The 16,053-nt window shown below is 42.5% G+C and overlaps 1 protein-coding gene and 1 long non-coding RNA gene across 5 annotated transcripts in view; one reads left to right on the forward strand and one right to left on the reverse strand.

Annotated features, from left to right (window-relative positions):
* Positions 1-16,053, reverse strand: part of LOC138741291 (uncharacterized) — a 181,403-nt gene that overhangs the window by 143,123 nt on the left and 22,227 nt on the right. The gene's annotated exons all lie outside the window — the stretch shown is intronic.
* Positions 11,446-16,053, forward strand: part of LOC138741290 (sestrin-1-like) — a 96,863-nt gene continuing 92,255 nt past the window's right edge. For 2 of the 4 annotated variants that reach the window (XM_069895122.1, XM_069895125.1), the window contains exons 1-2: positions 11,446-11,613; positions 13,332-13,697. In XM_069895122.1, the coding sequence (XP_069751223.1) occupies positions 13,389-13,697 (309 nt within the window). In that variant the 5' untranslated portion in view covers positions 11,446-11,613; positions 13,332-13,388. Of the gene's footprint in view, positions 11,685-13,331; positions 13,698-16,053 lie in introns of all 4 variants that reach the window. The other 2 variants (XM_069895123.1, XM_069895124.1) reach the window with 2 other exon arrangements.

The raw sequence follows: 16,053 nt of genomic DNA on the forward strand, positions 1-16,053 counted from the left end.
GGGAGACATCACTTCCCTTGCGACTGCGTCTTTAACGCAGTACACGAGAGATGTGCCAAGGACGGCCTACCAGTGCTATGCAGTCACTGCAGGAACATGGACAGTGGTGCTCATGCGCGAGACTCTCAAACGGGTGAGAGCTGTGGGGGCTTCCACTCAGCATCGGGCTGAGGAGCTTAGCTCGACGATGAGTGAGGAACAGACCTGCAGCCAGCCTGAGGAAGTTCAGGAAGCTGAGTTACAACAAGAGATGGAAGAAGAATTAGAACACTACTTGGAAGCAGAAGACAATCAATTATTGCTAGCTGCAGCTAAAGTGGAAGGTACCCCAACATCTCTGTAAGTACCTTTACCATATAAGTCTCCAAGCACTATGAGTCCTATGCCCCCTTCTGATATAATGATAATGTTGGAAACTATAACAGAACAAAATGAGAGTTTAATGGACTATGTTTCTACTAGTTTTCAAAACATTGACCAGCAACTTTCTGATATTAGACTTAAAATTACTGATATGTCTAGTGAAATTCCATCAATGAAAGTGGACATTAGTAAATGTTTGACAGTGGTGGATAAGGTTGAAAACAAAATTAAAAATGTGGAAGATAGAGTGGATCAAGTGGAAGGAGCGGTTGCTGGATGGCAGATTGAGAAGAAGAAATTTTTACAGAAGATGGACTTGTTAGAAAATCAAAGTCGGCAGAATAATATTAAAATAGTGGGGTTACCAGAAGGTTTTGAGGGAGTAAATCTTACAAAGTTTTTTTAAAGAAGGATTTGTTGAAGTATTTGGTCCAGAGTATTTTCTGGAAGGTTTGGAGATAGGGCTCATCGTGTGTTAAGAAAATAACCATTACCAGGGCAACCATCTAGAGCTGTTGTAGTGAGGTGTTTGAGGTATCAAGATTGTGAGATGATTTTATGTGCAGCAGTGTTATGGGCACGTATGAATGGTCCAATGGTAATTCAAAACAGTAAGGTTTTTTAATGTAGATTTAAGTCAGGAAGTAGCTATGAAATTGAAAGAATTTAATTCTGCTAAAACTGTCTTATGGAAAAAAGGCTACAGATCTATCTTTAGATATCCAGCAATTTTAAAAATATTTTATGTGCAATATCAATCTCAGTTTTTTGAAAATCCACAGGCAGCTTTAACTTTTGCTAATTCTTTACCAGATTCTAAGTTGACACAGAAATTTGCGTTGAAACCGTTGGTGGTGCTGGATAAAGCTGGAAATGGGAAAATTAAGAAGAAACTGGAAGTTGAACAATTGATGGACTTGCAAGAAGAAACTCCAGAAGCATTCAATAAATGAAGGGCTTCTTTGCTCTCTGGCTGGGGAGAAGATTCTATCCCAGCTAAATCCGAAGTCATCAGCCACTGTTGGTATTAACCGCATCTGGTTAATAAGGGGGTTACTGCTTTGCAGTATTTTTGTTAGGTGGGGTTTAAGGGTTTTTTTTGTTTAAGGGTTTTTTTTAAAGTAAGTAGTGAAAGATTGGGTGCCATTATATAGATTGTAATGAGTAACTTAAATTTTGCAACCTTTAATGTTAAGGGGTTAAATAATCCGATAAAGAGGAAATGTATTTTAGTTTATAATAAATATTAAGAAATTAAAAGTAGCTATTGCATTCTTGCAAGACACTCATTTAACAGAAAAAGAACATTTAAAATTAAAAAGAAATTGGGTTGTACATGTAATTTCATCTTCTTTTAATTTCTAAAGCTAGGGGGTGCAAATTTTAGTTAATAAAAAAAAATCTTTTAGTGTAGATTCTTCTTTTGCAAATGCAGGAAGAGTGTTAATTGTAATTTTTTTTCTGAAAGTTGGACTTTAATGAATGTTTAAGCACCAAATGAAGACGATGAGACTTTTATTTCAGAGGCATTTTTAAATTTGACTCAGTCAAATGGAAATGTATTGGTGGGAAGGGAGTTTAATTACTGTTTGGATCCATTGCTGGACATATCTCCAAAAATTGTTAGAAGGTGTACGATTGTGAAAAGATTGTTTGAAATGATGAAGGACTTAAATTTAGTGGAAATTTGGAGGAAATTAAATCCAATGGAAAAAGATTATTCATTTTATTCAACTCGACATAATTCTTTTTCTAGAATAGATTTATTTTTGACTTCTGCACATTTACAATGTAGATTTGATGTAGCAGAATATAAAAGTAGATTATTGTCAGATCATTCATTATTGTTAATTAGGTGTTTAGGTACTGAATTTGTAGAGACAGCTTATCGATGGAGGTTTAATGAAATGTTATTGAAAAGACCAGAGTTTGTTGAATATATAAGAGATCAAATTAATTTTTATTTACAAATGAATCCAAATTCAGTTCAAAGTAAGTTTGTTTTGTGGGATGTTTTAAAAGTATATTTAAGAGGATTAATCATTAGTTATGCAACAAAAATAAAATAAAACAGTATCAGTTAGAAAGTTCAAATTTGGAGAAAGAAATTGAAAGTCTGGAGAAAAGGCTACAGAAAAAATGTACAGAGAATTATAAGATACAGTTATTTAAATTGAAATTACACTATAATAATTTACAAACATAAATATGAGAAATTGATGTTGAGACCAAAACAATGTTATTATGAATTGGGAGAAAGAGCACACAATATTTTGGCATGGCAGCTTAAAACTGAGCAAGTATCAAGGACAATTAATGCCATTAGGAAGAATGGAGAAATTATTTATAAATGAAAAGATATTAATGATGATTTTTTTTAATTCTATGAAAATTTGTATACATTAGAAGGTAGTCAGGATATTGATCAAATTGATTTATTTTTGGATGATTTAAATTTACCAATGTTGAATGAAGCAGAAGTTAAGAATTTGGATATATCATTTATTGAATTAGAATTGTAGGAAGCTTTGCAATTGATGCCTAATGGGAAATCTCCTGGAGAAGATGGTTTTACGGTGAAGTTTTATAAAAAGTCTAATGATTTACTATTTCCATTATATAAAGATGTTTTGAAACAAGCAACTGAAACAGGTGTATTTCCAGAGTGTTTCTCAAGAGCATTGATTACAGTTTATACCAAAGAAAGATAGAGATCCTTTAAAAGTATCACCATTACTAAACACTGATTATAAATTGGTGGCAAAAGTTTTGGCTAATAGATTAATGAATTATTTACCAAAACTGGTTCATATTGATCAGGTAGGTTTTGTTAAACGCAAATACTCAGCTGATAACATAGTTAAGTTGATTTCATTAATCAATGTGGCAAAGCAACAAAACAATCAACCAATGGTTGTATCTTTAGATGCTGAGAAGGCGTTTGATTGAGTTGAATGGAAACTTTTGTTTAAAATATTTGAAAAATTTAATTTTGGATCTTTTTTTAGAGGTTGGGTTAAGGCTTTATATGCGGGACCAACAGTAAGAGTATTAACAAATGGTCAGATTTCAAATTCTTTTAAATGATCTTGTTCTACAAGGCAAGGTTGCCCTCTTTCACCTGGTTTACTTGCTTTAGTGATTGAATCTTTAGCTCAGATGGTTCAACAAGATTTAGGTATTAGGGGAATTGGAGTGAAGGAAAATGAATATAAAATTAGTTTATTTGCAGATGATGTTTTGATATATTTAACTGATCCAAAGGTTTCATTAAAGTCATTACAGGAATTATTAAATAAATATGGTAAATTATTTGGATATAAGGTTAATTGGGAAAAGAGTGAGATTTTACCATTAATGGAAGAAGATTATAAAGATAGACAAATTACTAAATTAAGATGGTCAAATAAAATTAAATATTTAGGAGTAGTTGTAATTAAAAATTATAAAGATTTGTTCAATTTAAATTATGTACCTTTATTAAATAAGTTTAAAGTTGAGTTAGACAAATGTAAAGATTTACCATTGATGTTAATTGTATAAAGATTAATATTTATCCTCGAGTAGAATATTTTTTTCAATCTATTCCACGTTTGGTACCAAAATAGTTTTTTAAGGAAATAAATAAGGTAATTAGGTTATTTTAATGGAAGGGTAAATTATCAAGAGTTTCTTTACAAAAATTAACTTGGAGTTATGAATTGGGTGGCTTGCAATTACCCTTTTAATAATTATTATGAAGCAGCTCAGTTGAAATGCATTAATAGATTATTTGACACTGAACAACCTCCTAGGTGGGCAAAGATAGAGATGGATCAGATCCTTAAAGGTAACATTGAGTATTTTTTTATTAATGGAATCCTTTGTTGTTACAATAATTTGATTTACCAGTTTTATGACATATGACATATGACATAATGAATATTTGGTATAATCGTAATTTAATTATAGGGTGTAAAGGGATGATTTCAATAAGATCACCAATACATCAGAATAAATTAATTCCCTTTTCATTGAATAGTCCTTATTTAAAGGATTGGAAAAATAAAGGAATATTGAAAGTTATAGATTGTTTTGGAGCAGGGAGATTTTCTTCATTTAATAGATTAAAGGAGAAATATGGTATAGCATCTTGTTTGCTTACTATAAATTTTGAGAATTCTTAAAGAAGTGTTATGGTAAAGGAATTAATTTTGCATATTTTGCATAGCAAAATTTGAATTATTGATTGAAGATAAAAGTGAAAAAGGTTTTATTTCTGATATGAATAGATTGTTACAGGAAAAATGTAAAAAGTATATATTTATAAAATTAAAGAGAAATGGGAGAAAGATTTAAATATTGTATTGGCAGAGGAAAAATGGTCACAAATGTATCTTGATAGTGTTAAAATATTAATTAATGTGAGGTATAATATGGTTAACTATTATTTTTTTCCATCGATTATATTTAACTCCTGAAAAATTGAAAATATATGGATTTAGTACAATAGATTTATGTTTTAGATGTGGAGAACAGATTGGTACTTTTGTACATTCAGTTTGGTTGTGTAAGAAAATAAAAAATATTTTTGGGAGGAAATTATGAAATTTTTGAGAGATTTGTTTAAAATATTCAGTTGGATCCAAGGTTATGTTTATTGAGATATGATAAGGCCCCATTTGTCAATTTAAGAATGCCTAAACCATATTTAGCTTTCTTAAAGTTAGCTTTAGCAGGAGCAAGAAAATGTATAGCGGTTACATAGAAGAATGATGTTCAATTAAATTTGCGAAGATGGCATAATGAATTACAATCTTGTTGTATTTAGAAAAATTAGCATATAATGTGAAAAATAATGATTCTTTCTTTATTGATATGTGGGGATTATATTTGAAATGTATGGCTATAGAAATTAATTAATTGTAATAAGTTTGACACACCAATCAGGGAATACTGATTTTTGTTGTAAGTTTTTTTGGGGGAGGGGTTTTTTGTTAGGATTTTTGGTGGTTTTTTTGTGTTATAGGAGGGAGGAGGGTTTATAGTATTTTTTTCTCTGTAATTTTAAAATTTGAAAAAAAAAGAAGACCCAGACATGCCTCTACATGCTGCTGGCTCACGTCCAAGGCAGCTATGAGGAAGGAGACTAGGGCTCTCAGTCTGTATTAGGGGATCTTATGGGGAGGAGCTGCGGGTACAGAAGGCGGGCCAGCCTGCCCAGCCCAGTGAGGACATGCTTGCAGTACTGCATTCCACCACAAAACTCTTGCTGTTTGATTTCACTGCATGGTGTTTTTCTGTGGAGTTGGTAAGTATGAAGACTTCAAAACTTGACTCCTTCACAGGAAAGGGAGCCCATTAACTTTGAGTGTGGTGGAGGGAACTGCCTGCTGGTGGCTGTGCCAAAAATAAGGTTGAGAATAGCTGCTGTACACTCTCAATCCCCGATGAAGGGTTGCGGTCCACAATGTCGACCATTCTTTCTCCCCCGCTGATGCTGCTCAATCTGATGAGTTCCTCCAGTAGAGTGTCCTGATGCTCCAGATTCCAGCATCTGCATCTCTCTTGATAGTGGCCAAGATTGATAGGTAGGTATCTGAATAGTCAGGGTATCAGATGTTAGAGGGAGACTTTATTCCCTGGAGCAGAGAATTTTATTCTATGGAGTGTAAAAGAATGAGGGGAGATTTGATGAGGAGGATAGACAGAGTTAATAGAGATAGACTGTTTTCCCACTGAGGGTAGGCGAAATATAAACCAGGGAACATGGGTTTAGGGTGAAAGGACAAAATTTAGGGGGAGCATGAGGGTGGGAGGGTGGAACAAGCTGCCAGATGAAGTGGTGAATGAGGGCTCAATTTTAATCTTTCAGAATAATTTGGACAGGTATATGGATGGGTACGGAGTGCTACTGTCAGGGTGCAGGTCAGTGGGACTTGGGAGAATAATAGTTTGGCCCAGACTAGGTGGGGGAAAAGGCCCTGCCTCTGTGTTCTATTGCTCTCTGGTTCTAGAGCAGGAGAGTGGGACTGAGTGGGAGAATGTGATGGTGGAGTGGACTCGACAGGCCAAATGGTCGACTTCTGTTCCTACATCTTGTGGTCTTATGGACAAATAGCACCCTGTGGCGTGAATAAAAGCTCTCTTGACTGGAGAGAGAACAAATGCTTTTATGAGGGTAGGGTTCAACAGTAGTCTTCAGAAGGGTTCTGGGTTTAGGTGGGAATCCAGGGTTATATGTGGAAAGGGGGGGTGGTGGGGGGCTGGGAGGCAGGGCCATCAGCATAACACCCTTCCAGTGAATTGCAGTTCACTGCATTCACCCCTTCCTGTAGAATTTAGGGTCAGTGAATGAAGACAGAGAACATGGATTCAGAAACAAGTGGTAAAAAAATACTGTTATTTATAAATTTACAAGTTTAAGTGGTCCAGGGGTCTGGAGATCCTGGTGAAGTGCATTAGCACCAGGGGGCCTTGGACTCATTGGGCCTCCTGGTCCCCTTGTGAGGGAGGAGAGGTGGGTTGGGTCTCCAGCTCAATGATGGAGGGGGATGAACTTTCCTCCTGAATTGGATCCACCGAGGCCCTGACTGGGGGTAGTAAGAATGAGCTCCATAGCTTGCAGGGCACCTGAAGCAATGGACCCTCTGTTCCAGCTGGTGCCAGGTCACGGATGGAGATGGTGTCCTCCCTGCCATCGGGGTACTCCACGTTGGTGTATGTGGGATTGGCATGGAGCAGTTTCACCCTTTCCACCAGGGGGCCAGTCTTGCTTCTCCTCATGTGCTTCCTAAGAAGGACTGGAGCAGGAGTAGTGAGCCAGACTGGGAGTGTAGTTCCCGATGCTGACCTTCTTTCGAAAGAGAATAGGAGCTCATGAGGATTAGCATTAGTCGTGGTATATCGTAGCAACCGGATGGAATGGGGCTCCATAGTGAGGACCTCCTGCCAGCATGAGTATGGAAGGCCTTTTGACTTCAGAGCCAGTTTGACAGCCTTCCAGACCATGGCATCCTCCTTTTCAACCTGCCCATTCCTCCGGGGATTGTAGCTAGTAGATCTTCTGCATGTGATGCCCCTCATCAGCAGGCACTGATGCAGTTCATCACTCATAAAGGCTGAGCCCTGGTTGCTATGAATATAGCTGGGATACCCAAACAGAGCGAAAATGGAGTCTAGGGCCTTTATGACTGACAAAGTGGATGTTTCTGGGCATGGAATGGTGAACGGGAAGCGGGAGTACTCATCAATGACAGAGAGGAAGAAGGTGTTCCCTTTCGTGGAGGGAAGAGGTCCTAGGCAAGACCTGGTTATTTCCCTGACATCTTCCATGAAGTAGGGCTGATTGCACGCCTTGACAAAATCAGCCATGTGGGTAACCCCCGGATGGCAGAGCTCATTATGTAGAGACTGCAGTTGGCTGGTGAGTGCAGAGGCACAGCTTCCTCTGGATAAGGTATCCAGAGGCTCATTAAGAGCACCTGGCCATTAAGCAATGTCATAATTGTAGGTGGAGAGCTCAATCCTCCACCGAGCAATCTTGTCATTCTTGATTTTGCCCCTCTTGACATTATTGAACATGAACGCAACTGAATGTTGGTCAGTGAGGATCGTAAATTTTCTACCAGCCAGGTAGTGCCTCCAGTGCCTTACGGCTTCTACAATGGCTTGAACCTCCTTTTCCACTGATGGATTCCGGAGCTCGTGGCTTTGTAATGTCTGCAAAAAAAAATGCAACCAGCCTGCCCATCTGGTTGAGGGTAGCAGCCAGGACTATGTCCGATGCATTGCTTTCCACTTGGAAAGGTACATTTTTGTCCACTGCGTGCATAGCAGTTTTCACAATGTGGTTCCAGAGGTCATTAAAAGCCATTTGGTCTTCAGTCGAGAGTGGAAAATTAGTGGCTTTTAAGAGAGCTTGAACCTTATCAGTGTATTGATGGATCCACTGGGCGAAATATGAGAAAAAAAACAAGCATCTCCTCAAAGTCTTTGTGGTCCTGGGGATGGGGAGCTCTAACAGGGGGCGCATCCTATTGGGATCGGGGCCAATGATGTCATTCTCCACCACGTAGCCAAGGATAGACGGACGTTTAGTCCTTAGTGAGGTTCAGGGCTTAGGCCACGTGGAGAAAACTCTGGAGGATGGCATCGTGGTCGTCCAAGGTGTAGCCACAGATGGTGATGTTATCGAGGTAGGGGAATGTAGCCTTCAACCCGTACTCATCCACCAATCTGTCCATCTGCCTCTGGAAGATATAAACCCCATTAGTAATACCGAAAGGGACCTTCTGGAATTGATAGAGACGATTGTTAGCTTCAAATGCCGTATATGAACGGTCCTTGGAACAGATTGGCAGCTGGTGATAGGCAGCTTTCAGGTCGATGGTGGAATCGACCCGATACTGCTCAATATCATTTACCATGTCTGAAATACGAGGGAGGGGATATGCGTCCAGGAGTGTGTACCGATTAATAGTTTGGCTATTACTAGCCTGGACTTGTTTTCCCCTTTTACCACTACCACTTGCACTCTCCACAGGCTGGTGCTAGGTTTGATGATACCTTCGTCAAGCAGACATTGAGTCCCAGACTTTATAAAATCTCAGGTCTGCTGAGCTGTACCTCCTGCTCTTGGTAGCAATGGGTTTGCAGTCTGAGGACAGATTCAGGAAGAGAGAGGAGGAGGATTGATATTCAGTGTGGAAAGGCTGAATGTGGGTTCTGATTTTAGGGGCCCTCCATTCCGAACATTGCAGGGAGTTGGGGACCAGAGTACCCCAAGGTCACACTTTTAAGATGACACAGGAAGTCCAGCCCCAACTGGTCTTGCAACATCCATAGGAGGTAAGATATATTACTGACATTTCGGACCTGAGCCCTTCTTCAAGGTGTAAGCAAAAAGCAGGCAGGTGTCTAAATATAGACTGAGAAAGGGAGGAGTTTAGACCAAACGAAAGGTATTTGTTGGATCTGATAAGAGGGGAAGGGAAAAAATGATTTTTGGCTCTGTGAAAGGATACAGGGAAAAGGGGAGAGAGAGAGGGGAAGAGAGAGAGAGAGGAGTTGAGGAAGAAGGGGGTTTCTTTACGGAAACAGGAGAAGTCGACATTAATGCCATCCAGTTGGATGGTGCCTAGATGGAAGATGAGGAGTTGTCCCTCCAATTTGTGGGTGGTCTCTGTCTGTCAGTCCATGGCCATGGACTGACAGACAGAGACCACCCACAAATTGGAGGTACAACACTTCATATTCCGTCTGGGTTCCCTCCAACCGGATGGCATTAACATCGACCTCCGGTTTTCGTTAACCCCCACCCCGTCTTTCCCTATGTCTCCTTTCCTCTAGCTCTGTCTCTGTCTCTCTTCCATTTTTCCTCTGATCCTTTCACAGAGCCAAAATCAATTCTCACCTTTCCTCTTATCATATCCAATTAAAATCATTTGGCAGTTAGCTCTAGATCTCTCCCCCTTCCCTTTCTTTCCCCTGAATCTCTAGTCTTTAATTGAGATACTGCCTGCTTTTTACTCATACCTTGTGTGGTGATATGACTGTTGGTATTGGCTGGCCCGCCCTCCAGGGTCTCCCTACCTTGGGTCCTCCCTTGTTCCTTCCCATGTGACCCCTGGCCATAAAGGTCGAGTCCCCTCTCCTTCCCGCTCATTTTCTTAGCCTAGACCCGGGCCAGCAGTCTCTTGCTCAACAAAGACTATCATTCCCCTCAGTCTTCTCTCTGTGTAATTATTGGGCTACCAATAATCAGTAATCTATCTTGGATGGTCTCACAGTATTGGATGCTGTGAGACCGGCTGTGTTCCTCCATCTCCATCGGGCACACAAAACTCAAAACGGTTAGCCAGTTTACCTATCTCGGCTGCACCATTTCATCGGATGCAAGGATCGACAACGAGATAGACAACAGACTCGCCAAGGCAAATAGCGCCTTTGGAAGACTACACAAAAGAGTCTGGAAAAACAACCAACTGAAAAACCGCACAAAGATAAGCGTATACAGAGCCGTTGTCATACCCACACTCCTGTTCGGCTCCGAATCATGGGTCCTCTACCGGCATCACCTAAGGCTCCTAGAACGCTTCCACCAGCGTTGTCTCTGCTCCATCCTCAACATTCATTGGAGCGACTTCATCCCTAACATCGAAGTACTCGAGATGGCAGAGGCCGACAGCATCGAATCCACGCTGTTGAAGATCCAACTGCGCTGGGTAGGTCACGTCTCCAGAATGGAGGACCATCGCCCCCCCCAAGATCGTGTTATATGGCGAGCTCTCTACTGGCCATCATGTCAGAGGTGCACCAAAGAAGAGGTACAAGGACTGCCTAAAGAAATCTCTTGGTGCCTGCCACATTGACCACCGCCAGTGGGCTGATATCACCTCAAACCGTGCATCTTGGCACCTCACAGTTCGGCGGGCAGCAACCTCCTTTGAAGAAGACCGCAGAGCCCACCTCACTGACAAACGACAAAGGAGGAAAAATCCAACACCCAACCCCAACCAACCAATTTTCCCCTGCAACCGTGTCTGCCTGTCCCTCATCGGACTTGTCAGCCACAAATGAGCCTGCAGCTGACGTGGACATTTACCCCTCCATAAATCTTCGTCCGCGAAGCCAAGCCAAAGAAAAGAAGACTACAGTCACAGTGCCTACACACTTTTGTGTTTTACACCTGTTTCTCTGCACACTTGGGAACAGTGCCTGTTATTCTCCCCTCTGTGTCCTGTTACAGTAGTCACTGCACCTCAACTGTGCTGCCAACTTCGTGTGTTAGTTAAGTGTGCATGAGAGCATCAGTGACACTGTTGCATGACAATAGATACTGCTCCGACTGCACATTCCCATCCACATAACTCAGCTACTGCACTGATACAAATCCTTTGCACTGCCCAGAAGGCTCTCCTTGGCTGGTTGGAGCGCTGGGCGAATTCTTGCTTCCTGGTTGCGCGGTGCATCTCGGTAATTGTAGTTCATGTGGCGATGGCGGCGTAACCGCGCTGTTTAATTCACACACTACAACGCCCAGAGGTCCTCGCCCGGCTGGGCATGCGCAGTGACAGGAGATTTGTATCAAAACGAGTTGCGTCAGCTGGGAAGCCGGCAGTGTGATGAGGAGCTGTGGTAGTCGGTTGGACGTGACCGGGAACCAGTCGCTGTGCAAGGGAGACATACGCCTAGTTGTTTCTGCAGTGAGGCCGGCTGCTGTCACTGCGGGGAGTCGGGGAAGATCTTGTCCAAGCGGTAAAGTTTCAGGTGAAGTTTACAGTGCACAGTGGCATGGGGGTGTCCTGAAACATGCGGGAAAGGTGTGTTAATATAGTGTGGTGAGTAGCGTAACATAAGGCGTTTCAGTGTGGTATGTAGTGTAAGGTGTGTTAGAACTTTGTGTGGTGTGTATGCGGTGTTCTAGTATGGTGTGATGTGTTAGTATGGTGTGTGTATAATGTGTGTTAATACAGGGTAGTGTGTGTATATGGTGTGTTAGTACAGGGTAGTGTGTGTATAAGGCATGTTAGTACAGGGTAGTGTGTGTATAAGGCATGTTAGTACAGGGTAGTGTGTGTATAAGGCATGTTAGTACAGGGTAGTGTGTGTATATGGCGTGTTAGTACAGGGTAGTGTGTGTATAAGGCGTGTTAGTACAGGGTAGTGTGTGTATAAGGCGTGTTAGTACAGGGTAGTGTGTGTATAAGGCGTGTTAGTACAGGGTAGTGTGTGTATAAGGTGTGTTAGTACAGGGTAGTGTGTGTATAAGGTGTGTTAGTACAGGGTAGTGTGTGTATAAGGTGTGTTAGTACAGGGTAGTGTGTGTATAAGGTGTGTTAGTACAGGGTAGTGTGTGTATAAGGTGTGTTCGTACAGGGTAGTGTGTGTATAAGACGTGTTCGTACAGGGTAGTGTGTGTATAAGGTGTGTTCGTACAGGGTAGTGTGTGTATAAGGCGTGTTCGTACAGGGTAGTGTGTGTGTATAAGGCGTGTTCATACAGGGTAGTGTGTGTATAAGGTGTGTTAGTACAGGGTAGTGTGTGTATAAGGTGTGTTAGTACAGGGTAGTGTGTGTATAAGGTGTGTTAGTACAGGGTAGTGTGTGTATAAGGTGTGTTAGTACAGGGTAGTGTGTGTATAAGGTGTGTTAGTACGGGGTAGTGTGCGTGTGTAAGGCGCGCTCGTACGGGGTAGTGTGCGTGTGTAAGGCGCGCTCGTACGGGATAGTGTGCGTGTGTAAGGCGCGCTCGTACGGGGTAGTGGTGTGCGTGTGTAAGGCGTGCGTCTGTACGGGGAGGTGGTGTGCGTGTGTAAGGCGTGCGTCTGTACGGGGAGGTGGTGTGCGTGTGTAAGGCGCGCTAGTATGGGGCGGTGGTGTGCGTGTGTAAGGCGCGCTAGTACGGGGTAGTGTGCGTGTGTAAGGCGCGCTAGTACGGGGCGGTGGTATGCGTGTGTAAGGCGCGCGTCTGTACGGGGAGGTGGTGAGCGTGTGTATGGCACGCTAGTATGGGGCGGTGGTGTGCGTGCGTCTGTAAGGGGAGGTGGTGTGCGTGTGTAAGGCGCGTGTCTGTACGGGGCGGTCGTGTGCGTGTGTAAGGCGCGCGTCTGTACGGGGGGTGGTGTGCGTATGTAAGGCATGTGTCTATACGGGGCACTGGTGTGCGTGTGTAAGGTGCCCGTCTGTATGGGGCGCTGGTGTGTATTGGTAAGGCGTGTTAGTGTAGCATGTGGTGTAACGTGTCAGTGCATTGTGGCAAGGAGTAGTTTGTGTCAGTGCAGTGTGTGGTGCTCATGATGTGGGGTGGAGTGCGTAACGTGGCGCATATCGATGGAGTGTGTCAGGAGAGTGACGTGTGCTGGGGCAGGGAGTACCATGCGGGGTGGTGCAGTGGGGCTGGTGTGGTGGGTTTTATTGCCATACTCTGGCATCTTAAGAGATGTTTGCAGTGTCAGTGTAATGTTTCTGTCTCTGATACTGCTGCAGGTTCCTATGACGTGGGTACACTGACTAGGGATATCATCTCTGCTCACCGAAGTTGCCATGTCGTTGGAGAGGGGACAAGCAAGTTGTGCTGGAGATGCAGCTGTGGGCCATGTGCTGTGCTGGGAAGCGAGGAAGTGCAGCGAGCTTCTGCAGAGCCGGCAGCGGGAGAGCCGGGCAGCAGCACTGGATAGCACCGCCCACACGGTGCTTGGCTACCTGGAGGTCCAGCAGACAGAGCTGGGTCCATCTCTACAGGGGCCTCCAGCCGAGATGCAGCCGCTGCTCTTACTGTTGCTGCGGTTGTCCTGCACCTGCCCCTTTGCCGACATCCGTGTGAGGAGTGCAGCAATCCTGCAATCTGTGCAGGTAAGTGGATCCCAACCTGTGCCTGCCCAGGGTTATTTGGCCCATTGACTGTTTAACCAGAGGAGTCAGAAATACAATGCCCACCCCCTGCAGTTCCCCTGATGAAGGTGCAGAGTTATGAAAGGGGAATGTGTATTTATCTCTGTCATGTCCTTGTATAAAGTTCGTTATGAACTCAGTTTGATGTTCCGAGAGCGAGAAATATGGGCAGCGTTCTGTCCGAGGCTGTGAACAAAGAAGTGGCTCCAATCTGCATTAGAGTTGGCTCATGACCATTCAGTCAGAATTTTAATTGCTTCCAAAGATGCTAATGGAAGCAGCTTCCTGCTCTATCTAAACCAATCATAATCTTTTACTCTTAAAAATTTCTCACAACCTTCTTCAAGGCCTCTCAGCAGTTTGAAATTCATTACAAGGTTTATTTGACACCTTCCAAAAACCTGTATCTGAACTTCCTGTTGGCCTGGCTAGTATTTCCTACAAAGTCATCTTTTCTGCCCAATATTTTTGAACATGGATCTATGAGAGACATCACCTCGTCGTGGCCTGATGTGGAGTTCTCCAAATTTGGAGATTTACCAGGATGTTTCCTGGATTGGAAAATGGCTTATGAGGTAAGGTTAGTAGAGCTTGGAATATAGAAGGATGAGAGGAAACCTGATGGAGGTCTACAAAATTGAAAGCCAGTGTCTTTTTCCCAGGGCAGGGATTGCAAACACAAGAGGTCATGCAGGATGTACAAAGTTAAGGGAGGGAAGTTTAGGGGAGACATCTGGATTAAGTTTTTTAAACTCCAAGTTGTGGGTGCCTGGAATGCATTGCCAGGGATGGTGGTGGAAGCTGAAACATTAGGGACCTTAAGGCAGCCACTTGGATGAAAGGAAAAAAAAGAGGGTTATGAGGTAGGGAAGGTTTAGTACTTTTTAAGGAATATATGGGTCAGCACAACATCGAGGGCTGAAGGGACTGCACAGTGCTGTAGTGTTCTTTGTTTTATAACTTGCTTTTCCTCTTTGTGTTTGCCTGACTTTGACTTGTATATTCTGGGCAAATCCTGGTAGTCCAGATGATATGACTGCCCAGAGTTCACAGCAGATAATGTCCTAATGTCTACATTATTCTCCCAATTGGAGACTTTCCCGTTGCTCCTCCCACACCTGTCCCCCCCCCCCCCACCCACTTTCTTTGCTACCAGACCAACTATTCTCAACAGGGGCCCTATTGCCCCATCCCCCCAGGCCACAGCACATTAAGGTGGGGGGGGCGGCGGGGGCACAGACTCAAATCATAAAAGACTTTTTTTATTTATTCGGTAGGAGAGAAGAAACCAACTAAACTTGACTGCTTCACAGAAAAAGGGGCCCACAAACTTTGAGCAAAGTCCCAAGGGGGCCACAGCTGAAAAAAGGTTGAGAATGACTGTCCTAAACCCAGAAAGAGATTCCCTTTCAAATGAAAGATCTCAGACCTGAAACATTAACTCTCATCACATTTACTGCCTCACCTGTGGACTACTTCCAACATTTTTGCTTTTATCTCAGATTTCCAGAGTCTGCAGTTTCTTTTTTTTTAGTCAGCATCTTTCTGGTATAGGGTCTCTGACAGAAGAGCCCTGTTGCCCCTCTTCTCTGCAGCCTCTGACACACTTCTGCCTGCTGTGGTTCAGAGCTTTTAAACTGATTTATACCTATATTATCTGACCTGTTGTTTCATGGATATGGCAAAGGTAGGGGTATACATCTCCAATCAACTAAATTTGCTTAAAATTTAGGTAGACTGAGTACATTTGGCTGAGCATTCTTTTGAAGACTTGATGCTTGCAGCTAACCGAGGTGATGAATGTGCAAGACAGATATTGCAATTGCAGCTGTAGTCATTTTCAGTTTACTGCTTAAACCCACATGTCCTGAGTTTTATAAATTGAGCCATGGGTTCTGTTGCAAATCCTGGTTTTAACTGAACTTCTATCAGCGCTGCCTTGTTATTTCATGGAACATTGTACAAATGTCCAAAAGCTGTTGTTTGTAACTAGGGGGAGGGGGGGTGGAATCTAATTTTGTGTTGGTGAATTTCTGTTGCTTCTGGGTTTTGGGGTTCTCTAGGGCCGTAACACTTGCATATTTTTTTCATATTTATTTTCTCCAATCTATTTATTTTTATATTTGTCTAGTTATTTATTTCACTGGTTGATTGAATTCTAGATAACAGGTTTTACTGTATTTAAAAAGGCTTTTGGAGAGAATTGTGAATATGGAAGGATATAGATTCAAAAGGCAGAAGATGTAGTTGGCATTGTAAGCTGAAGGGCCTCTTCCCATACTGTTCTGCTAACCAACTTCGACAAGCTTTGTTTCTT

The sequence above is a fragment of the Narcine bancroftii genome, chromosome 8 (genome assembly GCF_036971445.1).
Source record: "Narcine bancroftii isolate sNarBan1 chromosome 8, sNarBan1.hap1, whole genome shotgun sequence".
Taxonomy (NCBI): domain Eukaryota; kingdom Metazoa; phylum Chordata; class Chondrichthyes; order Torpediniformes; family Narcinidae; genus Narcine; species Narcine bancroftii.